General features: G+C 40.7%; 1 protein-coding gene across 2 annotated transcripts in view; it reads right to left on the reverse strand.

The window, feature by feature from the left end:
* The window catches only part of LRP8 (LDL receptor related protein 8), a 173,059-nt gene that overhangs the window by 29,289 nt on the left and 125,254 nt on the right, over window positions 1-18,516 (reverse strand). For both annotated transcript variants that reach the window (XM_083847000.1, XM_083846999.1), the window contains exon 4: window positions 13,059-13,187. In XM_083847000.1, coding sequence (XP_083703126.1) covers window positions 13,059-13,187 — 129 coding nt within the window. The remainder of the gene's footprint in view (window positions 1-13,058; window positions 13,188-18,516) is intronic.

An 18,516-nucleotide genomic window follows, 5' to 3' on the forward strand; every position in this document is an offset into this window, starting at 1 on the left:
AGCTGGCTCTCCTGCTGGCCCCCAGAAGGCAGACACTGTCCCAGCTCCTCTCACCCTTTTGTTATCCTCTCTGACAGCTAAAATCCACGGGGCATGCATGGATAAAGCAGTCTGCAGCTTCCAGCCACTTGAGGACTTGCTCTGGCACAAACAGGCAACAGAGGAGAAAAGCTGCTTACGATCCCGCTGCACCCATGCAAGAGCCAACGCGCTCCTGCTCCCTGGGTCCTCTGCTGTGTGGTTTGGCAAACCTAATAAAAAGCAGGACTACAAATTATCTTACATGGGCAGCTGGAGAGATGAGGATGGGGGAATAAAGTCCTGGGGACAGTTTACTTCGCATCTCCTTTCATAAATCTGTCAGGGTACCTGCGCAGTCCTATCGCTACAGCATTTCACTGCCTCCAGAGCATTTCAACAGAAATGCCTTGAATAATAATTAAATTATCACCAGGGTATCTTTTTTTTGACTCCAGCAATTTGTTAGCATTCTCTGGTTTTGCTACCTGTCCTATTGTGAGCTTATTGGTGTGAAACAAAGGAAACAAATATTAGCTTGCTTTCCTTCGTGCCAAAGAAATTAATAAATGACATACTCTCAGGTGCAAAAACTACTGCAAATATGAAGTGATCCCAGTAGAAATATTGTCAAGAAGAACTGTTTGTCAAGAAGAAGTGTTTAACCAACTGGTTTCAAAGCAGCATATGAGCATAACTACAAAAGCAGTTTTGTATGGTACTGTAATCCGTTAAGATTCTTCACACTTTTAGAAAGCAAAATATCACATCTAACAGGCAGTGGCCTGTAGACAATACACACCAGAGGTACTTTGCTTTAATTTCTGCCTTGTACTAAGGATTGATACATACAGCACAAACGCCACAATTTTTGCCTCACTGCAATCTTGTCACATCTCTTGAGAAGAGTGCAGCAGAAGCAGTCCTTGGAAGGAAGAAAAGAAAGATTGTGGTGGTGGAGTTAGTGTTACAGTGCTGGTTTTCCTCTGCCCTGAGCCAGGATTTAACCAGAGGCTTTAATGGATAGCCTGGTGTAGCAGCAAAAGCCTTGGCTCATGTGCTTCACCAAAAAGTTAAGATAATTCTACCACATGCTTTTTACGTGTTTATAAAGAAAAGTAAAATGCTCTAAAAATAGAGGGTACTCTTTAAGAACCATAATTTCAAAAAAAAAACAACAAAAAACACCAAAAACCAACCCACATATTTGTACATAATTTTTCTACAACAGGCATTTGTACAAAGCAAGGATCTTCAAATCTGTATAAAAATAAGAATGTGAAATAAACATTATAGCCATCATTAATAAGAGCTGGGAATGATGTACAGTGGACTATTATCGCTTCCCCTGCTAATCTTTAATTAAAGATTTTTGGATTTGCAGTAAGAATCTGATATTTTATTAATCTTTTTCATCCAAAAACTCAGTTCCACTTGAAATTATATGAATGGCTTAGAGAAAGATAATTATTTGGTAAAATTTATGGTGAAGTGGATAACAGCAATTACTGACACTGAAGAGAAGAAAATGAGATGAATTATTACGCTGCAGTTTTCTGACACCCTCCCAAAGACAACTGAAAAAAACCACGTGGCTTATATTTCTTGTTTGCTTAAATCTGATCAGGGATTCTCTGAAGAAGGCAAAGGATGATTTGCACCTACTAACACTGGCACTGGGGAAACGGAGATCTACTGTTGATTTATCACAGCTTGAACACTGGCAGGAGAGGCCAGGAGACTTCTGAAACCCCTGAGCTGCGAGGTTTAGGATCTGAGCTCCTCACGGCTGCAGGAGTGGGATGCCTGAGCTCCATCTGCCCAGGTATTCTGCGTGGAGAGCAAATCCAGCCACCACAGCCCCCATAAATTAATCTCTGAGCGGGACTGGAGATAAGGAGGTCACAGAGTCCAGGCAGGCTGAATTAAGCTGGGGCTCCCAGGCCAGTTACCAGTGCAGCCATCACATGGGTTTTATTGACTCAGTATTTATTTTCAGGCTTAATTGTCTCTATATATTTTGTTTTGTCTGCAGAAAATCAGTGTGCTTACCACATATCTGAATATTTAATACAGATCTTTGGTTAAATACCAGTCTTTAAAGAGCAGATTCATGCCTAGAAGGACAAGTCTCCCGTTGAAAGCTGCCCTCCAGGAAGGGCAGCAGAAGAGACAGAGGTAAATGAAGATGACCTTGATGCGAATTGCTCTGAAAAAATGACAGGCCTCCCATGGAGGGAATAATGCAGCTGAATTGCAGTCTCACTACTAGCGGTGGTTGTTGCTATGGTGATTGATACCGAAAAGCCCATATAGATGAAGACTGCAGAAGGAATAGTAATTCCTGATATTGTTCAGATCACTAATGGAGCTAAGGAGCCATTTCACGCACTCTTGCAAATTAATATTTGCATGCACTTGCTGCCTTTGCCACACTGCTCCCCTCCAACACAAATGAGTTATTTTCCCCCTCTCTGCAGCAGTATTTGCATAGTATTAGTTAATTATAATGGAGCAACCAGATGCCAAAGCCCCTGCTGATAAATAATGGTTGGTTCAAAAATGTATTTACTGTTTTCGAATATATTTCTGGACAATTATATATTCATTCCAAGTGATTCAATTTTCTGAAAATAGAATTCATTAGGACCCCACAATTTATGGAGAGAATCAGCTTATGTACAAAGGATATGTACGCTCTGAATTTCTCCTGTCTTTAATTTTGTGTGCAATAAGACTGCTAAACTCATATGTGCAGTCTCCTCAACTTCACTCCATACTAGGAAAGTGTTATGAAGTTTATCATTTTTATTCTGGCTAAATGATTGAAAATAATATCAAAGTAAGAACAAGTGAGGCATAAAATAAAGCAGCTTGGGAGCAGGGCAGAAAAAAAAGGATGGTCAGAATGCCTAAGGTTGGCAGCTTTTTGCCCAAACCACAGACACCCCACAAGGATCTTGTGAGAATAAAGACTTATCGTTACTCTTTTATATTCTGATATAAGCAGATGAATCAGATTGGAGATGTTTTGTACTTGCCAAAATTTAAACGGGAAAAAAGATATGCTGGGATGTGTTTAGTGGGTTTCTGTTCTGACTTTGCAAATTGGAACCTGTATGGGACACGCTCACCTCTATTCCCTCAGACATGACTTATTTATTAAAAAAAGCAATTTTACAAATTAACACCAATTTGACAAATCCCTCAGAAACATCTAATAACATCCGTGAAACTAGCAGCTGCTCTGATATTATTACACAAAGTCTGTATTTCTGAGGGATATATCTGTAGTACCCAGCAAGCAGAACTGCGCACTGCTGCCACAGCCTTGATCCCGTGACAGTACACACAAAAACCCCACATTACTGTGTCTGCATGCCTCTGTAGGACGCCCTGTGGCTATGAGGGTTGCCTGCACAGATCTTTCTGCATGATCAGGGGTTCATTTTGCCACTGCCGAGTTCAGATCACAGATACTTTCCCAGGACTGGCTTACTCCGTACATTTCACCTTCTGTCAATTGGGCACTTCACTCTGTGCTCATCTGCTAGCACAGACATGCAGTGTCCCTCATACCTGTCTGTTTTTTCCATTGCTTTCTGGTTTCTTACGTCCAGCTCAGGAAAAGGATTGCACCAGAACCTTAAAAGCTATACTTTAAAGTTAAAAGGCACACAGCTATGTTGCTGGCCTGTCACCACCTCCTAACCCACACATTCCCAATCAGAGAGATGGCAGCAGTTGAAGCAGTTGGAAAAACAGGACTTTTACGCTGCCACACCTAGGAAGGGAAGCCTGGAAGTGTGTTACAATCCACAATACTTTGCTTTACTGAATGCAGATAAGGAACGAGGGAGCAGCAAGTGACATGACACTGCAAAGCTCCACGCATTACTTATGCTTGCACAGCTACTCTCACGTCATCATAACTGTGCCTATCTCAAAAGCACTCGCAGGGGAAAAAAATCCCAATTCTTAGGTACAAGCCATCTAGTTGATGGAATCATTGCACAGGCCTCTCTGTCAAGGACAGAGCAGAGCAAAGCCACATTGGCCACCCGGAGGATATGTTTCTGAACCAGTGGGCCAAACAGGTAAGGCAGAGCTGGTGCACAGAGAAGCCTGGCTTTAGCCTGACGATCTGGCAGCGATGGCAACCCGTGAGGGCTCATGGGTTTTAATTCAGCTGAGTAATGAGGGACAAAGCGGTGCTCACATTGCAAGCAATGAGGTCACAGCCCCATAAAATCTCCACTTCCACTGATTTAGTTTGCTTAATGGGAATTCTCTGCAAGAGGAGATATTTCTTCTTATTGCAGTTGCTTCCCTATTAGCCTTAAATATTCACTGCATTTACCACATGGCACTGTTAACTCTTGCGGAGCACAAACAAAGGAGCTGTCACAAACCCTTCTGTAACATCTCACATCCCCAGCTTACCCAACTGGCTCCCACATTTCTCCAGGATCAGAGATCCAAAATGAGTTTGAATGTAGGTGCAATAACAATCAAAACGATGCCTTTGAAATAAAACAGTTTGCAAGGCACCTGATGTGAAAGGAAGAGTACTTAAAAGAAGAAACATAGAGGATACAGCGAGACAAGCAGCAGAATTCAGCGTAGCCAGATTGAAGGTTACGAATTTAAGCACACAGCATATATACCACGTCTACAAAGACAAGACCACTGAGGTGGTTTTGGGAAGGGGAGAGACTGACAGCCTCTTTAGGAACAACCATCTAATGATTTCTACTTATGTCATACTAGGGGCACAGTTATGATTTGATGCAAGTAGTGTACCCAAATAACAGACCCACAATCCCCCCAAAATATGGCAATCATGTTTAGAAAAAATGCTTTAGACTTTCTATTCATATGGAAAATTTAAGCACTGAGTGACACTCACTGCAATTAAAAGTGTAAGTGCCGTGCTAACTGCACTTGCTTTAATAGTATTGAGATTTCTGGGACATTAGGATTTGCCCTTCCATTTCTACTGCTTTGAAATGAGGCAGTACTTTGCTGAATTTGGGCTGCAATGGTGAATCAATTGTACTGCACGAGCATTTATTTTAAACTTTCTGGAAAAAAAGAAGTATAGTTAAGTGTATTTTACTGAGAGTTAAACCTCCCAGTTACATTTTATCAAAGAAACAAATTCCTTTGCAAAATGTAAGCAAAATGAATCCAACCATTTTATCTCCCTCTGTTTGGAAATGGTGTATTTCAGCTATGAAGCTGATTTTCAAATGCTGTTTTATCCATTAACATGACTCACAACCCCCCTCCCCATCAAACACTACATGACCCTCTCCTGCGTAGGATTGTACTGAGTTCAAGCTAGCTGATTCTGATTCAGTTTTAAAATCATATGCTCAGGAAGCTTAACTGTTAAGCACTGCTTAATTAGTGAAATGCATATGTACCCATGGCCACTGAAGGATGGAACTTCTACCCACGTATCTGCTGCCATCATAACACAATCGTTGGCACTGACAGTTACAGGAGATTTCCCTTAATAAAACTAAACAAATTCCTGCTTTTTGGATGAATAAGCTCAGAATTATAGCTCTATTCTTACGAAGAAAGCACTTTAGGGACATGAAACACAATCATATCTGGCAATAAGAGATGCAATTTCTTGGCTATTTCAACTCCAAGAGCTCTAACTGTTGAAAGATAGATAGAAGATGAGCATCAACTAAACATCTGCCCAGAAGATAAACATCAACTACAGGACAAATTTTGCTCCTTTGACAGTATGACTTATGACATGGGAAAGAAGGATCAGAGACAACTTCTCTAGCTAAAGTCCAGAAAGAATAGCAGAATAAAGCTTTTGTGTGTGCACATGTAGCACTAAGCTTTGGTTTTAGCTAACCATTACGTTTATTTATTTATTCTTAATAAAAACATGTATTTCATACCACTCTTCCACAACTCTGTAAAAAACTATCATTTAGGGTACGTAGGAGTACCCACATGTGTGAGAGTGTTGGCAGTTTGTTCTCTTTGCATCTCCTCTTTTTTCTCAGTGTACCTTTGCAGGAAAACGTTGTAGAAGTAGTACATTCTGAATTGTCTTATGTGTTATGCTTCCTTCTAGTATGTGTTAAAGGATAAATTATTCATAGAACATACCGATACGGACAATTTATCTGAAACTGAGGGATCAGCAGTGTGCAAATGTGCATAGGCAACCACCGAAGACTGCTGTGGTGAGCGAGGCACCACTCAGTACTGGGACACTCCATTTGCAGAACACTGCGTGTGTCTCTTCCTTCTTACACCTGAACTAAAGAGTCAGCATCAGGGAAAACAAAGCCATTTTGCCCTATCCTTCTGCAGATAGAGCCCTGACACAGGTCAGGCCACAGCTTTCGGGTTTAATTCCTGACATTTATGACAACTATCTTACCCTTAACCTTGATACAGGATTTTACATTTAATTACAACAAGCACCAATTGCATTAAAAATGAAACTACCTTCATTTTTCCTGTAAGAATGCAATTAAAGGTAACTACCAAGCTCTTTTTGCTTGCTGTTTTATTTTAAAGGAACTCAGAACAAATATGATTATGGGTTGTGATTTTTCCAATGTAACAATGGGGATTTTTCTGCAATTACTGCTGCTTTTGAAGGAGCTCTAATACTTTAAGCACTGATAAAGTGGCAGCTGTACATGTTTAATTTCTGAGAGCCAGGGCATAATGCACAAGCATTAATCCCTCCAGCTGTCCAGTAATTAAACATCATGTAAAACCCAGAAGATATCATTGCTGTGCTACCTTATCTTACTTATGAAGGACTTTCATTGGTTAAATCTATAGTAATTTTCTTTCCATTTTTGGAAATAATTGTAGATTCCTCCACCATGGCAAGTGTATTCAAGTTACCTTTTATAAAAATGCCAGGAATTTCAGGCTAGCCATGCTTCTTTTCACCACATGATGAAATAATCATGGATAATTGTATTAGATAAATATTCCTTCTTTAAGCACAAATGCAACAGCATGAACTTTAACCCCATTAAAACTGGTGAGTTTCTCAGGGAGAATATATGGCAAAATCTGATCCTTTGGGTTTGAGTTCCCTCTGAACTGACTGAGGAACATTACACCGCTGTGTGCCTAACCTGTTAGTGAAGGCAACAAACTCATTTCCTACCTTTGATGAAAGCATGTATTAATCATGCCGCAAAGGAAGACAAAGTTAGTGCTACATTACCACCAAGTAAAACTCTCTCTCTAGGATCTGTGTAGAGCTGGCCTGAAAAGGATTAGTATGGTCAAATGCCCATAGATGGCACTGGAAGCGTGACTCTTAGATGCAAAACACAGGCACCTTTACTGCATCCAGAAGAAAATAATGAGATGACACGATGCTCCTTACCGCTACACGACGAGACAACTTCCTGGTCAACAGAAAGGTCACATTTTCTAATTCCTGTGGGCACAGATTCAGGAACACAGAGCAGAGTAAGATGGATTTAAATCAGCCTTCCCCAATTCAGCTGGCTCATCACCAGGTGGATCTGCTGGAAGGATCAGGCCAGCTTTAGTCTGCCTGAAGTTCTGCTTTCTGCCAATAGCTCTCAGGTGATGTGAGCGCTATTGTGCAGGTTATTGCAAAGAGTGGACTCGGAAATTTTTCTGCACTTGGATCCTCCAAGAAAAGGACCACGCGCTTCTAAGCACTGCTGCTTTTTACGGAGAATCACACATGTGCCTGGAGCTTTGCCAGAAAGCAGTTAAATGAAAAGTTCCTGCCCTGAGGGGCTGAAAGATGATATACAGCATGAAAACTTGGAGGCTGTGAGCTACCATGGGAAGGACATGTGGCTTACAGCTGGGCAAGATTGTGCTTACTGTTGCTTCCCTCATTAATTTAAGAAATATTACCCAGCTTGCTCAATTTTTTTCTGGCATATTGTCTCTTGGGACTGAAAATCCAGAATTAATTCTGAGATATACAGCGGACAATCGGAAGCTGGAATATCAGTCCAAAACTCACTTGAGCCAACAGAAGTCTCCCTACTGACTATCAGACAAGTGAAAAATGAAGCTCATCACTAAAATGAGTAGGAAATCTGGGGAAGAAGTAAAAAATAAAAATAAAAAAGATTATAGGAATGGGGGCTAGCATGTGAAAATTAAGGCATAACTCAGTCTCTGCTGCTGTCAGTGAACACAGCTCTAGTGCTTTTTCTTAAAATATCTGAAAAAGCAGCATATTCAAACACTGCATTAGGAATACATGCACCCACATCCATAAAGATTCCTAACTTGCTTAAAGCTTAGTAACTGAAAAGTGTATTTAATAAAGCTATAGAGGAGCTGGGACCAGCATCACCTGCAGGGACCAGCAAGTTCAGAGAGCAAAGCAAACTGATCTTGCAAAGTACACAGCAAAAATAGGTTTGAGATACAAGTACACAGTTATTAGATCTAAAGATGTGAGACCTGTGAGTCACTGAAGCATGCTCAGGTTAAAAGAACATCCTCCAAGTGCAAACAACTTAGTGCCACATAAGCAGAGATTTATGGATTTCATAAATGCTGTGCATGTCTGCACAAAGGCCTTTTTGGGAACGAGGAAACACATGGAAAAGGGAAAAAGGCAAAAATGCACAAGAATATGTTTGAGAAGACCTTGCTGTCTCATATAACACAAATACAGTTATTTTCAGTTACAGCAGAAGATACTCTCAGTAACAGGGTTGTCCCTGTTGTGAGATTCTTGCAGAATTCCTGGCTCTCACCCTGGCACAATGTTAAGAGACTGGTCTAAGTATGTCCTTTCTTATGTGCACAAGTTCCCATGTAGTGCTTTATCTCTGTGCTATAATTAAACAGAATAAATCATGGTATGGGAAATTAGCCTATCAACATACCAACAAATACAGTCTTTCACTGCCTGTGTTACAAAAGAAGGGAAAACTGTATACACTTCCAGCTCCTTATCTGCAGGACACAATTTCTAACTGGATGCAAAAACTGGTCCAGGAGAGAACCAGTAACACAATCAGAAGACTCGGGGCCTGTATACTGGTCTCTCTCTTTACCATCCTACACAGCCCACTCAGGAGGAACAATAGACATGTCCATTAAAGGGATGAAATGCCCATTTCAGCTGTGACAGGATGGTAGTACTTCCTTTTCTAAAGCCATGCTGAAATTCTCTCTGCATTCCTGAGCAGCTGACAAAACAGTGGTCATTGTCTCTCTTAGCAGAGATTTAACAAGTTCTGCAGTAGTTATTGAAATCCAGACTGACCCTGAGCTGTGATGCTTTAATTACAGTCTCTCACATTCAATTTCTCTTTTTAGACTCAGTAAACGTGTTCCTAAACTTTTCCCATCTATTGTGAAGAAAGTTAAGGTACATCAGGAGCAGGCAGCCTTGACCACAGAAATCAGAAAGAGGAAGCCAGTACCTGCAGGCCACCAAATTCAGGACTGTACTTACATTATGAACTGCTGGTATCTGTACTAGAGAAGCAAACCAGACTTAAGACTACAACACATTGAGTATTGTAAAGACACAGATTACTTCTGCTCCAAAGAACCCAAGAATAAGTTTATTTTGTTTTTATGTACTCAGTGATTTTAAAAAAGGTAGGTACTTGCATTTTCAGCAATTGTTTGTGCACCGAACGTTAGTAGTGGACTTAAAGCCTGCTGCTCAGCTTGCTGGAAGTATGTTACTTAGGCCGACAGGCACTTAGCTAACTACATGCAAGGATTAGTACCCGCAGTTAATCCCTGGTGCAATTACAACCTGTGCAGACACAAATCTGGATGCCTAATTACCAATGCTTTATCCACTGCAGGTTAAATAACACAGCTTCCACTGGTTCCTCAGGGGAAGCTTTTCCACAGGGTGGAATTTTTCCTTTTTTATTTGTGGGTGAACAACATACCTGTGCCCAGGTAAGTCCAGAGCTTGCTAACTAAGCAGCTGAACCTGTTGTCTAATGGAGGCTCTGCAGGAACAGCATACAGGACTGCAAGTTCTTTCCTTTCCTGAAGCAAAGTTATCCTAAGCTCTGCAGTGACAAATCCACTTCAGATCACACAGGGTGCCAGTCAAAACAGCTGACCTTCAGCAGTGACCGCTAGAAAAAGAGAGGGCTGTAGGACACCAGTCTGTTTTCCATTCACGCAAGATAATCTACCAAAGATGTGGCCGATACAAAGCTTAAAGGAGATTGCATGTGCAAACTCTCAGCACAGAAATTACCATGAGCACAAATAAACTGCCTTCGAAACATTTATCCAGAAAAATGTGTTGTCTGTGGACAAGTTTGTCAGCTCTATGAGAGCTGCAGCCTTAGCTATGACATGGTGCTCTGCGCCAAGGGGCTGCAGCTGACAGGCTTCGTTAAAATGAAAACAAAAAAGTGAATGCAGAGGTGAAAAGAAGAAAAAAAAAAGAGGTCTGAACCTAGGAACAGACATTTTCTTTTTCTTTTTTAATTTTTTGAATCAGGATCTTGTCTGCTACTGAGATAAGAGAAAACAGATAAAGGATTCTAAACAGAGAAGAAATGGGAATGTTCAGAGAGTATCGGTAGATAGGCTTAGTGAGGTTTTATCAGATTTGGACAAAAGGGAGGATCGCTATCAATCCTCCACAAGTGCTAGGAGTTTGAACAGCTAACGGATTTATTCTCATCCATGATGGAAACACCTTAATTTGACAAGCAACCTCATCAAAAATGCTCCCACTCCAGCTATTCAAGAGTATCTCCTGTTTCCTTCTCAAAGTTAATTTAATGCCTCTGAAAGGTGCTGAGTTGACAGATCTCAGGACTGAAGGCCTCTGATGTTTTCACCCACCCAGGAAGCTCAAAGTTTGCCTGTCAGAGCCTTTCTGCCTCACCCCCTGGCTACAGAAGAGCCCATCCCACGTTTAGACTCCCCAGCAATTTGCACCCACTGAGGTGGCACCTACATGGGGACGACACTCAACCACAAGGAGCTAAACGATAATCAGTAATTCATTTCACATGAGTTACCCAACAACCATCAGAAGATGGTAATTTGTCCTTGGATTAAATTTCCATTTTAAGAACCTACATGTGCACTAAAAATATGGCACATAAGCAAGGCTAGAGATGCTGAAACATCCAGAAGGGAAACACTCAGCTATTTCTAAATCTATTAATAGCATCATCATGCTGAAATTATGTGGCATTCAGAACACATCTAAATTCATTTTGGGGACTACCTCAGAGCCTTGAAAAAAAGAAATTCAAAGCAAGCAATTTCTAATAATGTATTATTATAAATAAAAAAACTCCATGAGACAATTCCTACTAATGTGAGCAGCAGCATTAAATTAGTGGAGGCAGCCACCAGTGTAAAATTGTTTTAACTTCACTAACTCATAGTGGGAAAAGAATAATTTTTTTTTACTATTCTCTTCTGAACTTGCCTTTAATCCAATTCAATGAAAAAAAAAAGAAAAAGCATACGCCATAGACAGAACACTAAGAGTTTCATACAGAAAGCTGAAAAAGACTTGAAAACTGCCAAAATATCAGTAGCTTAAAGGACAAAGGACCAGGGCCCATTACCAACTTACCAGATCATCATAATTAATAAATTAGGAATGGTTTGTGCACAAGCACTTAATTCCACATGAAACAGGAGGCAATGTAAGGCAACCTATTTCTTTTCCTTGCAAGCCAACCCAACTGAAACTATGCTGCACAAACTTAGAGCAAGCCCAGAGCTCATCCCACACACAGCAGCCTGTTACCATCACCCTTGGACCTCTGAGTCAGTGCAATATGGAATGGAGATGCTTTGGAAAAGTTTCTCTCTAATCGGTATTTCATCAAATTAGTGAGTCACATTGAACCTTCATACCGAGCTTTGTTACACAACTTCAATGAAAAGACAATGTGGGTTATGAACTGGGTAGGTGTCAGACCCCAAAATTGAGTTTTCAAATTAAGAAACATCAGTGTGAGTTTACATGCACTCATTAAGCCCTTTCACCAGTAATCTGCAAGTAAAAACACCATTTCTGATATCACCTGAAATGACTGTAACACTGACAGAGGGTTGAAGGCAATCACACAGAACAAGAGACAAATTCTTAGTAGCCTGGGACCATTTGCACTTAATAGCAACAAATAATTTAATAACAACATAGAACTCTAATAACACAGTTATATGAGAGCAATAATAGAAATGTGATTTCACTTCTGCACAGTAGTGGTAAGACTATTCCCTAGGTTCCAGTGGTCTGTATAAAAAGAAAGTTGGAAAACCATGAAAACCATTTGGGATATCAAAGAGAGCCACAAAAATGAGTCAAGCATTCATTCAAAAGAAAATACTTGACAACAAGAAGCATAAAGAACTAAATATGTTTAGTCTATCAAAAAGACAGTTTGAGAAATGACTTGATTACACAGTGTAGGAGTTTTCACAGAAGGAAAACACTGTTAAAGAGCTCTTTCATGCAGCAGAAAAAGGGCTAATAAAAGGCAATGGCCATTTAGGGACTGAATTTACAACTGTTACAGTAAACAGTATATCATTCTCTCTATGTCCAGTGAAATCAACAAGCTATTTATAAAGAAACGTCCAGGCCTATCCATTATATCCCAGCAAAAGCTAACCTAGCCCACAGGGCTATATTCTGCAGGAGAAAGGAGGGGGCAGTAAGCTGCTGAACTACTGGAGAAGAAGGTTTGAACATTGTTACTGAAGTCTTTACCACATCACCTGATATTAAGCCCTTATAATCATGTTCTAAACTGATTATATTCTACTACAGCATTAAAAGAATACTTAATTCTCACTAGAGTTCTCTTCACATTCTCCAGCCATCTCCAACCGGAGAATGTCTTTCCTCACTTTTTCTAAAATCCACTACTTAGCATTGCAAATGTAGAATGAATGAATTTTGTTGGCAGGAAAAGTCATCCTTTTACATGTAATTTGTAATAGTCACTCTAGAACTTTTATAGTCCTAAGGGGAGATGTTGCATATGTATTAATGTATTACTCCAACTCACCAGGAGTGCAACCAGCCTCATCAATGCCACTTTCACAGTCCTTCTGCCCATCACATCTCCAGGACGATGGGATACATTTGTTGCTTGAGTCTCCACAGCTAATTTTTTCAGCTGGGCACACTTGTTTGGCTAGAATAAAAGAAAGAAAGAAAAAAACACAAGTTTAACATATTTCTAGACGTTGCTAACATTGTTTGCACTTTTTAAAAGTTATTTTGATTTTGTATGGCTTAGTCCTGAGAAAACTGGTAATGAAATCTCAAATCAACTGTGATTTTGAGGTATGCCTGCTTAGATCTCCTGTACATGTTCCCCAAGAGAGACCACAATACTTTTATATGCAAAAAAAAAAAAAAAAAAAAAGACACTAGTTATTTCAAGAACCCCATAACCCCTTAACTTTAAACTCAAAGGAATTGAGGGAAGTGGAACAGAACTTAGCATTTCATTGCAGACAGGCTCTTGTTTCTGGCCATCTCAGTGACCTGGTGTTGCAATAAACCATGCATAGGCCCCACTGCTCTTTACATGCTCTTGTGGCCTGGTTGCCCATTCCCACTTTCTCCTTACCATCTCAGTCTGTGCATGGCCTGGAAGTGCTCAGCTTTATGCTGTGGCTTTGCTCTCCACAATGTGCTGCTGCCTCTTGAATCAGGTCTCCTTGCAAAACTATTCTGCATTGCAAAAATTCCTTTTTTTTTTTTTTCTCCATACTTGTGTAAAGAGCAACATATCTACATTTATTGTGACAAGGCTGCTCAAATGTGTAATGTTCCACTGTTCCAACAATTGTTTAGTATTCTGGAACCACCACCCAGTTGGACAGGATTTGCCTACTAAACAGACCAATTCATCTGTTCAAAAAGTTACACATTTTCAAATGGCATTTCCATTGGTATTAATGACGATAATGCTACGTATGGCTGCAGGTCTTCTGAAAAGGGAGGAACCTCAATTCTGAAATAACTAAAAAAATCTTTCACCTTACTCTGCCCTGGTAAAGAAATTTATGCAAAGTCTGTCTGCTTCCCAAGTACTGCTCAAGAGAGGATGAAAATTATACCTCTCCATTTCCACCTGCAGAAGAAGGCCTTAGAGGGCTCTCTTACAGCCCCAAAGCATCAATCAGCCACTTAGAAAGCAATGTCATTTAATCCCAGGATTTCTCCATCTTCTCAGCACCTTGAAGCACTTTTACAAGCAGTTTCTAGAACCTGTGGGCAACCAATACATCAGGAAAAATTAGGTCCTGCCACAGACAAACAGTTAATAGCAGATGTAATGAAGTTTTATAACCCTGGGGCTAGAAAGCATTTTTGTTGAAATTTGCTCACTACAGACCTAAATAACATTTAGGAACATTCCATAATCTACAGGCAGGGAGTGGGGTCAGGGAATCCTACTTAGGCTTTTTAATTATTATTTTACCAGCAGGCCAGTAATAAAAATCACCTGACACAAGAAGGGCTCTCCAGCAATAATGCACTGGGATCGCCACCTCTGCTAGCTGAGATCTGTGTGCTGCCACTGGCAGGGACAGCTGTCCCACCACGTCCCATGCTTTCCCCTCAGCCCTGGTCCCCTCTAAGCATGACTGCAAGGCCACTCAGAGGTGCCAAGCTCTTGTATCCTTCCAGAGAAGTCAGACAGCACCTCTGAAAACCAGGTCACTTGTGAATTGCACAAAATGGTGTAAAACCAGAGGCTTGCCCTCACCCTTCAGGAAGCTGACTTTGCCTTGTCAAGACAGGGCCGTTCTGGACACCATCCCCAGAGCTGCATGCCGGGGCCCACCTCCCTTCTTTAACACATCCAAGTAACTCACGGAAAGAAAAGGAGAAACAAACTCTGTGGCAACTGGTTGGTAACCAGCAGCCACCTCAAACAAGAAAAAGGGGAGCTAAAAATGGTCTGTTTGGCCCACAGCCCCTCAAGCACAGAGGGCTCCCACCCCAAGCATACCGCTTCTGCTGATGATATCCAGCACTCCCATGGGCACTTACAAGTCTGATGAATGCCACTTGGAAAAATAAAAATACACAGCCAAGTCAATACAACTTTTTGACCTTCATACAGAGCTACATAATGATCAAAGACAACACGCCAGCAGGTCAGGCCAGCGGATGCCAGGGAGGGAAGGTGCCAGAGGCCTCACCTCACTGCTGACGGTGGCACCTCTGAGGAGAAAGGAGGCACCGCTGAGGGGAAACGAGGCACCTCTGAGGAGGAAGGAGGGACCACTGAGGAGAACTCTGAGGAGAGGACAGCAAGTGATGGGAAAGGGAGAGGTAGGGCCACAGGCTACATGTCTGTGAGGCAGCACAAGAGGCCTGGGAGGTGACAGTGGCACAAGGCCACTGTTTTCCCCACTGGCTGTGGGGAAAACATGAGATAAAAGTAACTTTCTTTGCTAGATTTATCATTCCAAATGAATTGCCATGGTTTTGCACTTTGAAAGTTTGTCTCTTCACTTCACTGCATTTGTGTAGTGCATTTGAGAGTGAGGTTTGTATTTGATTAGCATACCAGGAGAAATGGGACACCAAAAAAGTCACAACAACGTTTGTTAATCACGTTATTGGTCTCCACCACAAAAAATTGTTCTAGCTCTTCTTTTTCAGACTACAATCATGGAAAGGAATTGTGTTTTGATGACAAGTAGGACCACCTTCTTCATGCTCATAGTAACTCTCTGTTGAGAAAGCACTAGCAGATAACAGATAGAGGATCTTACATAAAACTTGAAGCAAAATTCTGAGGAAAATCCTTCTGCATTATTTCAGCAATGTTGTTATTTTCACCTAGAGACACTGCAGAAATGCAAGTGGACTCAATGTCATTGCCTGTGCTATGTAACAGGCTTTTAGCAGCTGCAACCCAGACTTATATTTCTGTTTGTGCACGCCGCTTACACAAATGCAGACCTTTTGGGCTTACGTGACCAAAATATTTACTTCCTCCTTTCTTCACCCACACAGAAAGGAAAGGGTTAGCGTTGTACGTGAGAGTGAATGGTCTTACCCTGGATATTGACTGGACTAATTCGAGTTATAGCAAGGTCTGCCTTTTCAGAAAAGCACCATTAAACAACTTGGTTGAAATGTCAGACACATCAACACCAATTTATCACAATGAACTGCAAATGCCAAGGATGGACAACAAGGGTTTATTTATGAGGAGACAAGAGCAAAGAAGACAAGAAGGTTCCATTTACTCACTACCGCCAATGGCACATTCTTCTTTTTCTTTACATGAGGCTACAAAGTCTTTCACAGAACCACAGAGCCTAACTGGCGCCCCACTGTTTGCTTCCTCTTGTGCCACTGCTGTGCTTTTCAGGCTCCGGACATCATGTATATTCAAGAAAGCCCAAGAAAACAGAATTGATTTACTTTCAGAAGACCATTTGTCAGGTTCTCACCAAACAGGTACTCTAAGAGCATACACAAAATGTAATTAAGCAGCTTCTACTGGTGGGAAACCCACAAGACTTTTCATCAACAGACTGAACAGAACCCCCTTTGTGGAAATACATCGTTTTACAGGTCTGAACAGTTACTCTACCTCTACTGAAATAACTTCCCATCCTCTCCAGACTGCCTCCTTCATTTTCCAAGGTTCTTCAGAAGTAAAAATTAAAAAAAAAAAAAAAAAAAAGCTAAAACTTCGTTTTGCAACAGGGAAAATACTATACTAAAGTGGTTTAATTCACCTTGGACATGCCAATGAATTGTTCCTTCACAAATTCCACTGCTACACTTACTATGGACCTTAAAATTCCTACCTCCCCATTACCTTCAAGAATGGTTTGGTGGTTGTTTGTTAAAAGAAGGTTTGTTTTATTTTAAACAAGAACTTCCCTCCTTGAATATTGTCCTTAAATCTTCTTTTGTCATAGCTGGCAGTCATGTCTCAGAGATATATCAAGAACAAAATTTATGTTCATACTGCCTGTGTACAGAACTAGTATGTTCTATGTTCTCACCCAAGACAAGCACCTAAACGAGCAACTGTTCAGAAGAGAGGAAGGGAGTTTTGGTAAATTCAATACCCAGAGCTCCCAATTCCTGCAGATTTACAGTTCAAAAAAAAAATTCTCAGTCACAAATTTGCATATATATTGTATAATATATATATATACACATACATACATATATATGAGTGTATATTCCAGTCTACACTCATTACTGACTTGCATCTGATACATCCCCACTGAAGTTTTTGGGATGCATAATAAACATTTCAGAATCCATCTTGTAAATTAAATTACTATCGCAGCTGAAGGTATGTGCATTTAGTCTGCAGTTGTATTTTCCTTCCCTCACCTTTTCTTCCATCTCAATGGGGATGCTAGGAAAAGTGCTTTCTACTCCATTTGCCCACACCTTCCCTCTAGCTCAGAACAGGTTGCTGTTTCCTTAGTTTACTTCACTTAACCCAACAAGACATCAGATTTTCTGCTAAAGAGTGTTATATAAACATGTGTGTTATATTTAGTTAATCTCCCTTATCCCCTCCTTGTGTTAAGCCAAACCCAAACCAAACCATATCAAACAAGATCCCAGTTTATAGTGAGAAGGGCTTGCATGGGGGCAGCAACATCTGTGATGGATGCGTCTCGGGAATTTCTTTGGCACTGGTGCACAGAGCACATTGTGACTGCACAATATAAATTACTATAAGCAACTCAAAAGACAAATTAGGAAAGGCTACTAAGAAAAAGTAACTATAAAGGTCAAGAAATCATATTGGAAATGGCCTTAACAGTTGATACACCTGATAAAAAGTTAGATTCTGTGGACTAATTTGTTTGACAGTGATTTCTGTTCAGAAGTTCCCAGAGAAATGGATTTAACTCCATTGCACTGCATAGTACAGCCCTTACAATAGCATGGGTTAGGAGTCTTCCGAAAATCACACAACTCCTGCTCTACCTTAGAGATGGGAGGGATAAAATAGGCTTAGTGTACAAAGGGTTCAGCATGTTTAGAATAGATAGCGTGTACCTTGCTCCGATTATCATCTCTCAGATCAGAGTGAAATAATCAGGAATTCAAAATCCCAGGATTAATTCTAATTGCTGGAACAGACTGACTGCCAAAATAAAAGCGAGGTGGCTTTTACAGGACAAGCATGTTTCACATAGATGCTGCAAACAACCTCAAGGAAGAAAGTGATTCTCAGGGGTAGTGCCCTGAGAATAGTTTTAATAGGTTATAAAAAATTGTATTTGTGCACAGCCTAATGAGGTGAGATATTTCTACAGTGGGCTGAAAAGACAAATGACATCGGGTATTATAGTAACAAATAAGCAAGCTTCAAGTCCTGGGACTTCAGTCATCTGCATGGCTCATGAAGGGTTTCTGTACCAAAGTTCAGAGCTATCTTGGCACAGTTGTGGTTTGTTTTTAAACCTGTCCAGGGGTGCCTACTTAGAAAACTTGAGCCTGGCTGTAGA

The sequence above is a fragment of the Anser anser genome, assembly GCF_964211835.1.
Source record: "Anser anser genome assembly, chromosome: 8".
In the NCBI taxonomy this organism is placed as follows: Eukaryota; Metazoa; Chordata; class Aves; order Anseriformes; family Anatidae; genus Anser; species Anser anser.